This window comes from Lepus europaeus, chromosome 4 (assembly GCF_033115175.1).
Source record: "Lepus europaeus isolate LE1 chromosome 4, mLepTim1.pri, whole genome shotgun sequence".
In the NCBI taxonomy this organism is placed as follows: Eukaryota; Metazoa; Chordata; class Mammalia; order Lagomorpha; family Leporidae; genus Lepus; species Lepus europaeus.
This window is the reverse complement of record NC_084830.1, coordinates 18,102,024-18,118,201: the sequence shown is the minus strand read 5'-3', so window position 1 is coordinate 18,118,201 and position 16,178 is coordinate 18,102,024. Positions and strand designations below refer to the sequence as shown.

The window sequence follows — 16,178 nt, the reverse complement described above, 5'->3', positions numbered from 1 at the left end:
CTCACACCATCACAGGGGCAGCTTGCAATGCAAACTCCATGCACTCTGTGTCCACTCCAGCACTGCTCTTACCTGCTTTCATTTTTAGAAAAAGAACAAAAAAAGGCCACGTGCTGCATACTGACACACTGTAAAATGACAGGCTGGTGAAAAGGAAGTGGTTCTTTCAGTGAGATGTAGACAGGGGCAGGCATTTGGCACAGCACGCACCCCACATCCTGTACCAAGGAGCTGGACTTCAGTCCCGGTTCTCCTGCTTCCAACTCAGCTTCCCGCCACTGTGCACCCTGGGAAGGCAGCACATGGAGGCTCAAGGACTTGGGTCTCTGCTGCCCACACAGGACACCTGGATTGGGTTCTGGCCTCCTGGCTTGAGCTCGGCTCAGCCATGGCTGTTGTAGGGCATTTGTGGAGTGAACCACCAGATGAGCGATCGTGTGCGTGTGTGTGTGTGTGTGTACTTTCAAAAGCAATGAAAATAAAAAATAAGATTTTTCACAAGTATGTGCACAGAGTTCTGTTTAAGCAAACTGGCAGAGTGGTGGTTTCTCAGGTGAAATAATAATACATGACAGTCAAATTTCTAAAAATCGTGACTTAGTTGTGAATAATTAAAAATCGAGCTTCAACGAACCAAGCTGACAGCAACTGCCTCAAAAAAAAAAAAAAAAAAAAAGGCATAATGGCCGTTTCATCAAATTACGCAAAGAAGCACCTAAATCATCTAGCCTGCTGGCTCCCAACCAGGCGTGATCTGGCCCCATCCAAGGGACAAGTGGCGATGTCTAGAGACAGTATTTGTTTTTCCCAGCTGGAAGGGAGTAGAGGCCAAAAATGCTGCTAAGCACCGCACGAGGCACAGGACAGCCCCTCACAAGAGGGAATTATCTGGTCCCCAAAGCCAACAGTGCCAACTGAGAAGCCCTGCTCTACCTTCCTCAGTGGTTCTGCTGACCCCCGAGGTGGGAAGAAACAGGGACCTGAAGCATCACATAGAGCAGACACAGCTCTGCCTCAACGCCCTGTGACGTCTGAACCAAGTCACTCAGCCTCCAAGCCAGGGTCCTCACTGGCCAGTGGGACTCCTACCACCGCCCTCAATGGGGGAGCAATCAACGGAAGGGCTGGCCGAGGACCCGCAGGAAGTGCTCAAACCGAAGCTGGGCAGAAAGCCCCACCCCTTGGGACCCCACTCTTCCCAAGTGTCACACTCCCTCAGCATTTGCTTCCTACAAATGCACCCGGAAACACAGAGCAATAGACGTCCATCTTACTAAGGGTAGAGGCATGAAACAGGAGTCTGTGCACCCGCGGGGGCACCTGGGGCTCGGAATGGGTCGCTGGCACCTCCCACACAGACATCCCTGCGAGTCCACCTGTAGCTGGTGACCAGGAGGGCACCCACCAGCCCAGGAGATCAGCTGGTGCATTTACACGGCTCATTATTCCCTCCAGGTCCAGAACAAGCGGCACATCTTGCGCTCGAGTTTAAATCGTATTATCCAAATGAAGCATCACTCTCACAAGCGGCATCCGCCTTCAACAAGCACAGATGGTGGTCACGTGCCTAAATGGCACATCTAGAGCTGCAATCCGGGCACGCGATCCTGGGCTCTCCGATCTGTTTCCCTGGGTGGGTCTGAGAGACAGGGGTCAGGAAGTACAGGATGGGCAGCGCAGGCGGAGGGCGGAAGGTCTTTTGTTTGCCATGCAGCATCACAGGGTCAGCGGTGAATGCCCTCATCAGCACTGCGTGCCTGTCACTCCCAGAGCGAGGGCTGTGGATTAGCAGCACAGGAAGAGGGACCTTCACTCCTCCAGAATTCTTTTGTATTTTGTCAGATACCTCTGGACATCTTTGGGAAACTGTATACTGCCCTACTTTTGACAATCACATGAAAAGGATGCACACTGAAGGCCTCTGCCTTCATAAAACAGTATGTTTTTTCATCCTACTGGCAATCAACATGCTTTTTCCCCCTTCTCCTTATTTTAAAGGGAAGAAGAAACCGCATTGTATTGAACTGTGAAATGCGCTCAACTGCGGCTCTAAAGGAAAGTACCACCCAGTGGCTAGATATTCGTTTCCATGGTAACCAGGGTCCCTGGGCCCTAGCACACACAGCAGGAAATGCTGCAGATTTCCATAGCAGTATCTTTTTTACTAGAAATAAGAGTTCCACGGCAATTGTAAACATTTAGGAATCAAAGGACCTGTGTGTGTGTGTGTGTATATACACGCACATGCACACGTGTGTCTCTAAGTCAATGGAGATGAACAGAAGCCTCCTTATTCTTACAGTTAATCAGTTTATGTCAAATGTAACAAATGAGACAAATGCCAGCAAACAAAGCTTTCCCAAAGAGTTAAAAAAAAAAAAAAAAAAACACAAACCACCTTTCACACAAACAGGAAGGACCAGGGTAGACGTGGAAAATGGCTTTGGAAAACCAGATGACCAAGGATTCCTTAGAAATAAACAGAAATGTTCAACAGCAGCTACCAGGCTGAGAGCACAGAGCGGAGGCTTTGTTCACAGCCCACTCGCTTCCTACTTGAAGACCCTCAAAGGTGCCATGTAGAAGGCAAAGTGAACAACTGGTTAATGAGGCAGCTTCCGGGGGAGACCCGAGATAGAAGTCCAGGGCCAAGAGGCCCCAGCAAGTGACTTCAATCACCAAGACTCAGTTTCCCCATAAAATGAAAGGGCTGCACTAGACAGTAGGAATTACAAGGGGGGAAAAAGAGAGACTCTGTACCTTTTTTAAGAATGAAAGATTACAGTTATTTAAAAAAAAAAAAAAAAAAAAAACCTCCAGGTAATTCTCATTTTGAGCTTTCTAAAAATATGTCTACAGATTTTTTAAAATGTGTCAGGAGAATTCACTGCCAATTCTTGGTGACCTAAGACCTTCTGAATATTCTTTTTCTCTGAGCTCTTCCCCAGTAGCACGTTTCCCCATAGCAGAGGACACGTGCACAGTTAAAGTGAGATTTTCAGTTCTAAGCAGTTTTCACATTTTGTGTGTCTTTTCAGGCTGGGACTTTATCAGAGGAAGCAGAGAGGAGGCATCTATGTTGTCTGGCAGAACAGGCCCATCCTAGGAAAATGCTGGGTTGACAACTTCAAGTGTCTTCAAGTTCACATTTACATTCCAAACGGTTATTTTTATCTGAGACGGGTAGGTCAGACCAAACCAGGTCCACAGCTCTACTGCAAATGCCATTTCACAAAAAAGCATTACACACAGAAAACGTCCTGCTGCATCTGTAGGAACTAAACTAATGCATTCTTTTGTGCATGATGATCGGCATTTTCCCCAGAGCAACCCACAATGGGGTTTGTGCATGTGGGGCGGTGGGGCTGGGGTGGGATATTAGTTATTGTGCCAGAACCAAAAGCCAATCTATAGGGAACCATGGAGGAGACGGAGAAAAAGGATCAGGGCTTGGGTACAAAAGGCACAGCAGCCCTAGGAGCTGGGAAGGCAGAACTGCTGAGGAAAGCACTTCATTATGTAAACCGCCCAGCGACACCAATGACCAGGCGGCACGCAGATCCACCCAGTCGCCACTCAACACACCTCCCCTGGAGCTCGGCCCTTTCTCCCCACCGCCCCATCACCACCACTGCAAAATCTACCAGCACTGATCCAGGCTGGCGAGGTTACAGAGGCCAGCACACATCACAATTCAAGCATCATCTGGGGAAATCTACCGAAGCTCAACAGGAAAACCCCAAGGAACAGAGCGGGAGAACAGGCTTGGCATCCCGCGCTTGCGCGGTTGGGAGGGACTCCAATATCCTTCTCTAACCCTGCGGTCGGATTTTAGAATTCAGGTGACCTCCTGGACATCAAAGAATCAATTCATACAAGTAGGATTCAAGATACGATTTCACACAAGTAGGATTCCGGTTAGTTCCTGGGGCTAACGCAGGATCACCGCTCTTTCAAGTGTCATCTTGGGAAGACACAGTTAGAAGCCAAACACCGCACGGGCAGGAACACTGGCTAACCACAATAAACAGCCCGTGTCTGCCAACTGCTGCTACTCAACCCAAGATCAACAACAAAAGGCTGCGTGCAGAGGGAACAGGTAGCTGTCAGCCATCAGTCTTAAGATCACGAAAAGACCAGAGTGATCAGAAAGGAGGGGTTCTACTTTATCAGAGGAATGCTCAGCTCACCAGCTCACCATTCCAAACCTCCCAGGAGACTTGAGTGTGCATCAAAACAGACACAGAAACCACCTCGCGACGCCATCAACGAAAATCGGGGTGGGGGGTGGGGGGGCTGCTTTTAAAAAAATCTATAAAATAAAAATACCAATAAATAAATGCATTCCTTTCCCATTCTAATCCTTATCTATATGATTATAAAATGGCAAAAATACACATGCCACCCTAGGATCCTGTTCAACACCACATGTGAGCTTTATAGAACGTACGCCCCTGAAATGACAAGCTTTGGAAAATTGAAAACAGAAAACCAAACTTTTACAGGCCATTAATATTCAAAGCAGAATGTGTACGACTTAATCTATTGTGTTAATGAGTTAAAATGACTCCAGGTATATCAGAGTGGAAAGGTATAAAAATAACACAACCCAGAGAAGAATGTACTTTATGAACTCCCAAGACAGGTGGTAGATTAACTACACCAAGAATAACTCCAACACCTCTGTATGGGAGCTTGGGAGTTGAGGACTGTACCTTTATTACTATAGAATAATTGCCACAGTCTGTAGCCATGTTTGTAGCTATGTTGCCTATCACTATAAATAGCATCAACCATACAACATGTTTTATTCCTACTAGATATCAGATTGAGACTTACTTAATAAAAAATTTGTACACACATATACATATATGTGTATATGCACATAAGCACCGGATGGTTTGAGGGCTGATAAAAGTTAGCAAATCTACACTAATCTACTCCTAGTTTTGGTACCACCACAGCCCTGGAGGGGGCAACCCGGCAAGGCTGACCTGGCTTTAAAGGAAGGCCTTCCTCATAAAACAACTTTCTCAAGCTTTTGCTCCACTGTGGCACCTGTGAACACCTCTCTGGGTACTTGGTTCCTATCCACCACCCTCCCATAAATCCTAACCCCACACATCCACGCATGCCTGTTTATGTCCTGCACGCATGTGTGCCTTGCGTGGGAAAGTGTCCCCTTCCCAAAGTGCCTAGGACTAGCAGTGTTTCAGAGGTAGGGTTGGGGGCGGGGGGGAATCCTGGCATATCCACATATACATACTGAAATATCCTAGGACGGAGTCCCCAGTCTGAACATGAAGTTCATTTATGTTTCATATATACTTTATACCTGTAATCTGAAGATACGGTCATACAATATTTTTAATAATTTTGCCCACGAAACAGCTTCACAACATGGCCATCTTCCACTTGTGTTGTCAGGTTTTGGATTAGGGATGCTCGACCCGTTATATAAAGGGTAAGATTCCCTCCCCTGTCACGGAACCAATTTTCATGCCCAGAGGAACAGTTATTTCGCCCACTGATAAAGAAGTGAGGTCTTCTTATTGATTGGAACTGTAATTATTACCGACATGAACCTCTCCACCTAACCACCTCTGCTCCACACACGTGCCCAGCCCCTCCTTCTGCCCACTAACTCAGTGCCTTGGGAACAAGACCCCTACCGAAGTGATCTTAGCATGCCAGGGCCCTAGGTAGGTAGTAAGCCCTCAACGAAGCGTCCTGATGTAAAACAGCATACGTCAGGTGGCTCATAAAATGCTACATTCACACTAAAGTGGAACAAGCCTTTCTTTGTAGAACAGCCACATTCTCTAGACTTCTACTTTCTAACACAGGAGCCACGAGCTCTGTGTGGCTGCTAAAATTAAAATTAATGCAATTAAAAAAAAAAAACTATGAACGTGGTCCTCAGACATTTCGTGTGTACGTGTGGCTGGAGGCTACTACAGTGGACAGCACACATGTAGAATCTGTCCATCACCGATATGGACAGACTGGCCCTGGGCCCAGGCCGAGACCAGACTGCATTAGGAGTCACCACTATGGCACCCACAGGACCACCCAGTCTCATCATCAGCCCTGCAGTTAAAAGCAAAACAAAACGGACAAGAAATAAGGTAGCAAAAGTAACTTGGCTTTGTCCAGCCAATTTCCCACTGTAACCAAATGCAAACGTTCGTTCTTGTTTCAGGAGTATCCTTTCTCCCAATACCCACCTGTACTACAGCAATGAGACACTTCTAAGCCTAACTTCCAGCAGGGCAAAACCTGCTGCGGGTTTCCTCAATGTAACTCATGAATCAAAATCAAGAGGTCAAGTTCAAAAAGTTGAAAATAAACGCAATAGGGATTTCCGAGCCATCTTCAATTCAGCACGCCTAGATCCATATTTTAAAATTAGAAGGGCCGGCATTGTGGCATAGCGGGTTAAGCCAACACCTGCAATGCCGGCTTCCCATATGTCAATGCTGCTTCATGTCCCAGCTGCTCTGCTTCCAATCCAGCTCCCTGCTAATGCACCTGGGAAAGCAGGGGGAGACCCAGAGCTCAGGTATCCCACCATGACAGTTACGTAGAGGCTTCAGGTAAATGAACCCAGGCGGTTTTCCATAAACTTTGTATTTCAGCAGATGTTTTCATGCAGATTTTTTTCTCATGTTTTTGTATAAGACTCCTATCGCCTGAAACCCTGTTTGCAGTAAAATCACCAGCAACTTTAACACACTACCCTTGAATCCTGCAAGTCTTAAGGAAAAACTATAACAGAACTTGTTTCCCAAACATTCACAAATTCTCTTTCCCCGTGAGAATCCTAAAGACAAAAACTGAAAGGAGCAGAAGAGGCAGAACTGACCTAACACACAAAACCTTTTTATGATCCACAGCCACGGGTTTGCACGCTGCAGTTCTCTGCCTTTTTATCTTTAATCAAATGAATGCATTTGATCACATTCCTTTAAGGTGATAGTCGAAGGATCTTTGGTTCCAGATCTGCGAGAACAGCCTTTTTTATGAAATTTTTTTAGTTTAAAAGAGCTTGCTTGGTAGAAATCATAAGGCTCAAGTTACATGAAAGAGTCCTGGGCTTCAAAAGTCAACCAGAAGTTAAGGGTTAGTGATGTCTCAACTACACAACCTGGTTAAAATAAAACTTGAAGGTAAACACCACCAGACTGGCTGAAGCTTGGAAACTATTTCCCGGCACACACACACATCCTCCCCCAGAAGGGAGGATTCCCTCCCCTCCCACTTCCCCAGCCAAGAACAGGGGAGCTGCCTTTCTCCCACCCACCCCTTCCCCATGACCTTATCATGGAAGAGCAGGGTCTCTGTCAGCAGCAGGGAGATCTGAAGTCCCAAATCCCACCAGGGACCTCAGGAGGGGGTTCCCCCAGATGCAAACCTCGAACTTCCCAAGTGGGATGGGGTTCAGACCCCCTGCCAGCACCTCCTGTTCTGAGGGGCAAAGGCCCAGGGCCCCATGAGTATGGATGCTTGGGTGCACAGATGACGATTCATCCAGCAGAAGTTTGTTTAGCCACACCCTGCTAAACACCTGCTGCTCCGCATCTGGGCACTTGGATTCCTCAGAGGGAAGGGAGACACAGGCCCTGTGCTGCAGGCCGAGGTGTCTGCAGTCTAGTGTGGGTGCCGACAGCCCTGCAAGGAACATCCTGGCAGCGGCACAGGCCGCACAGAGCCTGGGGACAGCCCCAGTGTCCTTCCTGTGGGAGGGACGAGGGCTTCACAGCTGCTGCGACTCTCAAACTGCTCTTGGGGGACAAGCAACGGAGCCTCAGCACAGAAAGGTGGCAAAGAGGACGTGGGCTATGTGTGGGAGCAGCACAGAGCAAGGGCTGAGCGTTTCAGGGAAAGCTGAGCATGCCCGTGTGGGTGGTGCTGCCGGCCAGCGGTGGAGACGACGTGGGACAAGTGGGTTATGGCGGCGTCACAAGAGACCTTAGGGACAGCACAGACACACCAGAGAACCAATGTTCTAGGAAGCTTTTAAATACTGAAGCTTCTGGGGCCAGTGCTGTGGTGCAGCAGGTTAAGCAGCCATCTGCAGTGCCAGCATCCCATATGGGCGCCAGTTCGAGTCCTGGCTGCTCTACTTCCAATCCAGCTCCCTGCTAATGTGCCTGGGAAAGCAGTAGAAGATGGCCCAAGTCCTTGGGCCCCTTCATTCTCATGGGACACCCAGAAGAAGCTCTTGGCTCCAGCCATTGCAGCCATTTGGAGAGTGAACCAGCAGATGGAAGCACACGCTGGCTCACTCTCTCAATCTAACTCTGCCTTTCAAATTAATAAAAATAAATCTTAAAAAAAAAAAAGCTTAAGCTTCCCAGTGCTAACCAATTATTCTGATTCTACAGGTAACAGGAGGGCCATGAAATCTGTACCTTGAAACAATTTGAGTGGCTATGATGCATGGCACTTAACAAAACCGAATACAAAAAACACGTGACTCATTACTAAAACAGCCTGCAAGGAGTTTCTTCACTGACACCCACCACCAACCCTGGCCATCCAGGCTCCCAGATCAAAGCACGTGAGTGACGGGCCAGCGCTCCACCCCATGGGGTCGTCAAAGCTCCTGCTCCCACCTGCCCTTCCCAACCACACACTCCAAGTCCCAGGAAGACCACCTTAAAAACTCAAACCAACCCAAATGTCCTTCTGTACATCTCACTTTCCTGACCCTCTCCCTCCATTTTCCCTCTGTGAAACTTTGCTTCCAACATTCCCTTTCTCCCCAAAGCAAAAACTGGAAGCTCTCAATGTGATAGAAAAAAGGACATTTAAGCTGTCCAGCTTCATCCATATTTAACAGGCCTAATGCACGATTTCCAATCACGGAGTATGCGAGCCAAAAAAAGGTTACTTGGGATTATCCAGAACCCTATGTTCTTTTACAGGTTGGGAAGTGAAAGCTCAGAGAAGTGAAATTTAATTTACTCAGGGTCAGAAGGCTGGACAAGGCAGAAGTTAAACCCAGGCACCCCATTTAGTTGTTACTCCAAGGCGCTACAAAGATGCATTCAACATGAAGCAACTTTAAAAGCAAATGTGGGGCCGGTGCTGTGGCTTAGGGGTGAAGCCGCTACCTGCAGTGCCGGCATCCCATATGAGATGGTTCAAGCCCAAGCTGCTCCATGTCCAATCCAGCTCTCTGCTGTGGCCGGGGAAAGCAGTAGAGGATGACCCAAGTCCTTGGGCCCCTGTACCCACGTGGGAGACCTGAAGGAAGCTCCCGGCTCCTGGCTTCAGACAGGCTCAGCTCTGGCCATTGTGGTGATTTGGGGAGTGAGCCAGTAGATGGAAGACCTCTCTGTCTCTCTCTCTCTCTGCCTTTGCCTCTCTGTAACTCTTTCAAATGGATAAATAAATCTTTAAAAAAAAAAAAAAAAAGCAAAAATAAGGTTATACTAAATTCAGGGGCTCCTTACATAAGGAAACATAATTTAATGCTTCAACACTACGGTCTGGCCAAGCACCAGTGTCACCACATTCTGTGTGACCTTGGTCAGTTTAGGTCAGCTCTCTGTCCCAATTTTATCACCCACAATGGAGATCACATGTACCTACTTCATAAGCGCTTATGAGAGCAAAAAATATTAAATATAGTACTTCTCCCTGACCCACAATCCATGGTTTCCTTATCCAGTCAACTGTGGCCCAAAAATATTAGACGGAAAATTCCAGAAATAACTCACATTTTAAATAATTTGTTACAGTACATCATAACTGTCTCATTATTGTTAAACTCTTATCAATGACACTAGACTCAATCCCTGGGAAGGATGAGGTGGACTTTACACACTTGGTTATTTCAAAGTTTTAAACCCAGAACATGTCCTGTGTTTTTTAAATTTTATGAAAAAACTTAACAAAAATCACACCTGATACTGACATACAAGAAGCACATTTCCATCTCCATAAAAATCTACCTTCTTTCTATCAACCATACTTTTTTTTTTTTTTTTTTTTTTTTACAGGCAGAGTGGACAGTGAGAGAGAGACAGAAAGGTCTTCCTTTGCCGTTGGTTCACCCCCCAATGGCCGCTGTGGCCAGTGCGCTGTGGCTGGCACACTGCGCTGATCCGAAGCCAGGAGCCAGGTGCTTCTCCTGGTCTCCCATGCGGGTGCAGGGCCCAAGGACCTGGGCCATCCTTCACTGCACTCCCGGGCCACAGCAGAGAGCCAGACTGGAAGAGGAGCAACTGGGATAGAATCCGGTGCCCCAACTGGGACTAGAACTTGGGGTGACGGCGCCGCAGGCGGAGGATTAGCCTAGTGAGCCATGGCGCCAGCCCAACCACATCTTTTTAGGTTATATCAGGACATATAGATTCTAAACATAAACTGTTCTAGCATCACTAAACATGACCTGAAATCAAACGGCTTCCCATCAAGAACTACCCTGGGAAGCCTCTTCCAAAGGTCAGGTTCCTACCAGGGGAAACTGGAGACACAGGAGATACCTTTCCAGTCCATCTCATGGGATCCATCAAATAATTAAACATTAAAATATGGACAAAGAAGCCAGCATTCGGCCTAGTGCTGAAGACACTGGTTGGGATGCCCACATCCAATATGGGAACATCTGGGTTCAACGCCCACCTCTTGTTCCTGATTCCAGCTCCCTGCTACTGTGCATCTGAGAAGACAACAGATGATGGCGCAAGTAATTAGGTCTCTGCCACCCACAGTGGAGACCTGGATTCAGTTTCTGGCCCAGAGCACTGTGACAACTGGAGAAGGAACTGGTAGACAGTCGCTCACTCTCTCTCTGCCTCTCAAATAAACTGTTAAAAATTAACTACATATATAATAACATTATCAATCACAGAGCCTCAAAAATGCAACATCAGATATATAAATTCTTCAAAATTATAGAGCAGGGTTTTTTTTTTTTTTTAAGGTTTATTTATTTATTTGAGAGACAGAGTTACAGAGAGGCAGAGATAGAGAGAGACAGAGACAGAGACAGAGAGAGAGAGGTCTTCCATCTGCTGGTTCACATATCTGCTGGCATCCCATAAGGGCACCGGTTCTAGTCCCAGCTGCTCCTGTTCCGATCCAGCTCTCTGCTGTGGCCTGGGAAAGCAGTAGAAGATGGCCCAAGTCCTTGGGCCCCTGCACCCATGTGGGAGACCTGGAAGAAGCTCCTGGCTTCGGATCAGCTCACCTCTGCCTGTTCCAGTCATCTGGGAAGTGTACCAGCGGATGGAAGACCTCTCTCTAACTTTTTCAAATAAGTAAAATAACTTAAAAAATAAAATAATAAAGTAAAATAAAGGCTATATTCAGGTATCTATTCTAAGAAGATATAGATATGGATGGCCGATCCAGCTCAAAAATCTGAAGAAGGAAATATAAAACAGACCCAGTAATTTTTTGTAAAATAATGGCAGAAATGGAGAGACAGAGATCCTCCATGTGCTACAACAATCCTCAAATGGCCACAGCAACCAGGTCTGGGCCAGACCAAAGCCATGAGCCTGGAACTCCACCTAGGTCTCCCACATGAGTTGCAGGGGCCCGGGCCTGGCAATCTGGCACAGCGAGTTAAAGCCCTGGCCTGAAGCACCGGCATCCCATATGGGCACCGGTTCTAGTCCCAGCTGCTCCTCTTCCAATCCAGCTCTCTGCTATGGCCTGGGAAAGCAGTAGAAGATGGCCCAAGTCTTTGGGCCCCTGCACCCGCATGGGAGACATGGAAGAAGCTCCTGGCTCCTGGCTTTAGATCGGCGCAGCACTGGCTGTTGCGGCCATCTGGGGAGTGAACCAGTGGATGGAAGACTTCTTTGTCTTTATCTCTCTCTGTAACTCTTTCAAATAAATAAATCTTCTTTAAAAAAAAAAAGGGGGGGGGGGTTGTGGGGAGTACTTGAGTCATCTTCCACTGCTTTCCCAGGTGCATTAGCGGGGAGTTGGATGGATGGAAAGTGGAGCAGTCGGGACACGAACCAGGTCACTCCCATCTGGGTGTGGCCATCTTAACCTACAGCGCCACAGTGCCAGCCTTGAGACTTGATATTAATAATGGCAAACACTGGCTTACCTGTTAAGTTTTTCTTTAGGGTCATATTTTCTAAAGTGACTATAACAGACACATCTAAACTATGTCATAATTTTTAAGAAGGTTTTGAAAAAAGATGTCGGTTCAGTCCCACACCAAGCTGACAACCCGGAAGAACCAACCACGGAGCTGCCATCTCTGTCACATTCTCCCAGGGGACCTTCTGAAACTCCATTGGCATCTTGGCAATGAGGAGAAATATCACCTCCCATGGGGAAACTTCCCCGACTCCCGGAGCCGAGTTAATTGCTCACTTTCCCCTATTCCCCTAGCACTTTATTCCACCATTACTACCGTACCAAACATATTATTTCTGCAATGACATTCTGTGTTTACACACCTCATTTTCCCCACTCAATGCAAGCTCCACCAGGACAAGCAGAGTAATGTATTGATTTTTGTGCTCCCCTGAGAGGGCGTGCAAAGGCATCTGCGTTTCCAAAATGAATCAGGGGGGTCCTCACTGCACATTCAAATATTAAATGAGGCACCTATGGCAATGCAGGTCACAGAAGTTCAACTCCCACGCGGCGACTCGGGGCAACCCCCCAACCCCCAAATTTCCCAACGTCTCCACAACAATGAAGAGAATGAGAGCACAGCTGTGGGGGCGACCAGGAGACCCAGAAAGGCAGGTGGCAGAAGAGAGCGGTTGCATTGTGATGAAATGGCTGCGCCCTCCCTTTGAATGGAGGCTGGCCGCACTCCCGGCAATGCACAGTGGTGGATACGTGTCATCACTCTTCTCATACCTTCCACAAGTTAAGGATATTCTTGGTATGATTTGCTATTCACTGACACCATCAGATTTTCTCAAAAGACTTCCCCGTTTCCATGGATTGAATAAACATGCTTTAACACCGGTCACTGTGTGCTAGGCACTGTTTTGGGGGCGTGGCTCAGGCATGAGTAAGTCACGGTCTTGAGCTCAAGCAGTGTGGAGTCAAGTGTGGGAGACATACCAATAGAGAAGAGCCAACAGGAGACTGGCCTTAGGATATCAGGGTCCCTTGTTTGACGGGAACCCAGGAAAACGGTCCATCCGCCCCGACAGGAAAAGCACAGGACAGCCCGTGCAAGGAGGGAGAAACAAACAACATCCGAGAGCAAAGCTTAAGGCTCTCCGGGCAGGGAAGTGAGCGAGGAACACACGGGGCTCCCTCTTGTTTCCCATTCCTCCTCTTGGTACATTATGACCTGGAGAGCTAGTTCTACTTCTAGGATGTGGAATCCCATAGTGTTCTTAAAAATGAAAAATGGGAGTCAGCTAAGCTCTGGTAACTTAAGCTGTATCTCCATGGAAGCCATCGTGGGGAAGGCCTTGCATGCTGCATTCAGTTCATGCTGGAAGTTGGCCCTCCATCTGCTTACCACGTGTGTTGGTGGCCATGTCAGCCACTTTTTGAAAGGCATCCAAGAAGGCAGCTGCTGCTACTACTGTTGTCCTAAAATGCAAACAGATAACAAAAGTATGAGCTATGTCTCACACTAGCAAACTAACGCCAGCTCTGGGGCTAAAACCTCTGCTATGGAAAAATGGAACCTTCTAGGAGAAACAACTCAACTGGATAAAGACAACCACTGGCTTGATCATCCCACTTTGTTCGACTCCTATGATATCCAGTTCTCCCTGGTTGATTACAACTGCTGGTAGTTCTTCCCACCCCATTTCTCCCGACTAACGTAACAAGACTACCAGGAAAAATCCTGCAAAGGAGAAAAGACAGCTATTTCAACCTCAAAAAAAAATCATTACAAAATAATGATTAATAAAATTAAATAAAAATAAAATAAAACAAAATAAAATTAATCTTAGAGTAGAACCAGAATATATATGCATATGAATTGGGGGGATGATTCGATCTTGGAGAGACATCATGAAGTCCAAACAAGTCATTTTGGGGATGGCAAACTGAGGTCATTGAAACAAAGTGACCTGGGAGATGACTAGCTCACACCGAGCTGTATCCCAATACCAGGACTTACAGGCCCAGGTTTGACCCTCTGCAAGGCAAGATCCCGGCAGTGTTGAGTTTTCTCCCTAAAACCTAATTATAATAAAACTGACATACTATTTCTCAACTTGGTATTTTATTTATTTTTTTTTTTTTGAGGTAACTTTTTTATTTTGACAGGCAGAGTTAGACAGTGAGAGCGAGAGACAGAGAGAAAGGTCTTCCTTCCGTTGGTTCACTCCCCAAATGGCTGCTACGGCCAGCGTGCTGTGCTGATCTGAAGCCAGGAGCCAGGTGCTTCCTCCTGGTCTCCCATGCAGGTGCAGGGCCCAAGCACTTGGGCCATCCTCCACTGCCTTCCCGGGCCACAGCAGAGAGCTGGACTGGAAGAGCCCCAACTGGGACTAGAACCTGGGGTGCCGGTGCTGCAGGCGGAGGATTAGCCTAGTGAGCCGTGGCGCCGGCCAAGATAACATTTTTAAGTTACCTTACACTCAATGGATTTTTTTTTTTTTAAACTTTAGGACACTGTTGCATCTGGATCCTCCAAATTCCTAAAAGCTGAGAATGGAAAGAAATTACTACAAAGGGGCTTTGAAAAGATCATAGAAAATGAAATTAAGGGGCCAGCCTTGTGGCGTAATGGGTAAAGCCACTGTGTGCAGTACCAGCATCACATATGGGTGCCGGATCAAGTCTTAGCTACTCCACTTCCGATCCAGCTCCCTGCTAATGGCCTGGAAAAGCAGTGGAAGTTGGCCCAAGTCCTTGGGCTCTTGCACCCATGTGGGAGAATGGCCTGGGAAAGCAATGGAGGATGGCCCAAGTCCTCCAGCCCTGACAACCATGTGGGAGATCCAGAGTAAGCTCCAGGCTCCAGGTTCCAGGTTTCAGTCTGGCCCAGCTCTGGCTGTTATAGTTATTCGAGGAGTGAGCCAGCATGTGGAAGACTGTCTCTCCCTCTAACTCTGCCTTTTAAATAAATAAATCTTAAAGAAAATAGAATCAAAAGAAGCTCATTCTGGTACAAAATAAATTTGAAATCTATGCACGAGGGGTCTTCAAAAAGAACACAGGAAATGTACATTATGAAAACACTACATGGATTTCCAAACTGTTTTGGCACCAAAATACACTTACCCTTTAGTTCCATTTTCCATGAACTTTCTGACGTCTACTTATACACTTGTCTGTTGTCCTAGGAATCACTGTGGATTCCTGACCCCTCGTGGGCAGTTGGATGCCTCAAGCACCCTGTGGTCTACTGGGTTGCTAGACTCAAGGCCTCATGCAAGGAAGGGTTGCCAATGCCTGTGCCAGGGCACTGGGTCCCAAATAACCAACCCCAGAGCCAGCACACAGGGACTTCGCAACTGGACTTACAGTTTCTGTGAATCTCATCTGTACCAGGCACTCTGAAGAATGCGGAACTGCTGAAGGAGTATAGTAAGGACTAGAAAGGAAATCAAAATGGCGGGGGATGGGGGATGATCTTTGAACAGAAGCAACAGTGGCCATGAAACAAAGGCTTCCTAGAAGGTGCCGGGGTGGTCCCCGGGAAAACCTGAGCAATAGTCCCGAACACCCCAACTTCAGAATGAGGCCTGGTATTTTTCCAGCACCGCAGAAACATTCTGCTCAAATTTCTGAAAACAATGACATATACATACACACACAGAGAAGTGTGTCTATTTTTAAAGATTTCATATGAAATGCAAACCCTGGAAAAGTTCCGGTTATCAAACATGCTGGGATTTATAAATAGCTCATTCTGATCTGCAATTAATATCTGACACAATGGCGGGATTGATTCCCATTCACTCTGCGCCAATCATCCAAATTTCACGAGCCAGCAGTAAAAGGGCCTGGCATATTACACGATCACCAGGTTCCACTGAAAGCTAGGACAGTGGGCAATTTTAAGGAATTCAGAGCTTTTTAGATGACAGTCATATTTCACTGTCTGATGCAGCTACAAGACATTGCGGCCTTCTCTGAAGGGGCAGAGCAAACACGCGACCCTTGGCAACACAGAGGAGTGATTCAGCTTAAACACACCGAGATTTACGGCCTCTTCTGTAGTCTTAACTTGATCCTTCCTCAAATAAAGTCAATGAACACCACAC

The 16,178-nt window shown here is 47.1% G+C and overlaps 1 protein-coding gene across 6 annotated transcripts in view; it reads right to left on the bottom strand.

The window, feature by feature from the left end:
• The window catches only part of MTSS1 (MTSS I-BAR domain containing 1), a 171,348-nt gene that overhangs the window by 129,014 nt on the left and 26,156 nt on the right, over positions 1-16,178 (bottom strand). For all 6 annotated transcript variants that reach the window (XM_062188005.1, XM_062188009.1, XM_062188006.1 and 3 more), the window contains exon 3: positions 13,469-13,542. In XM_062188005.1, the coding sequence (XP_062043989.1) occupies positions 13,469-13,542 (74 nt within the window). The remainder of the gene's footprint in view (positions 1-13,468; positions 13,543-16,178) is intronic.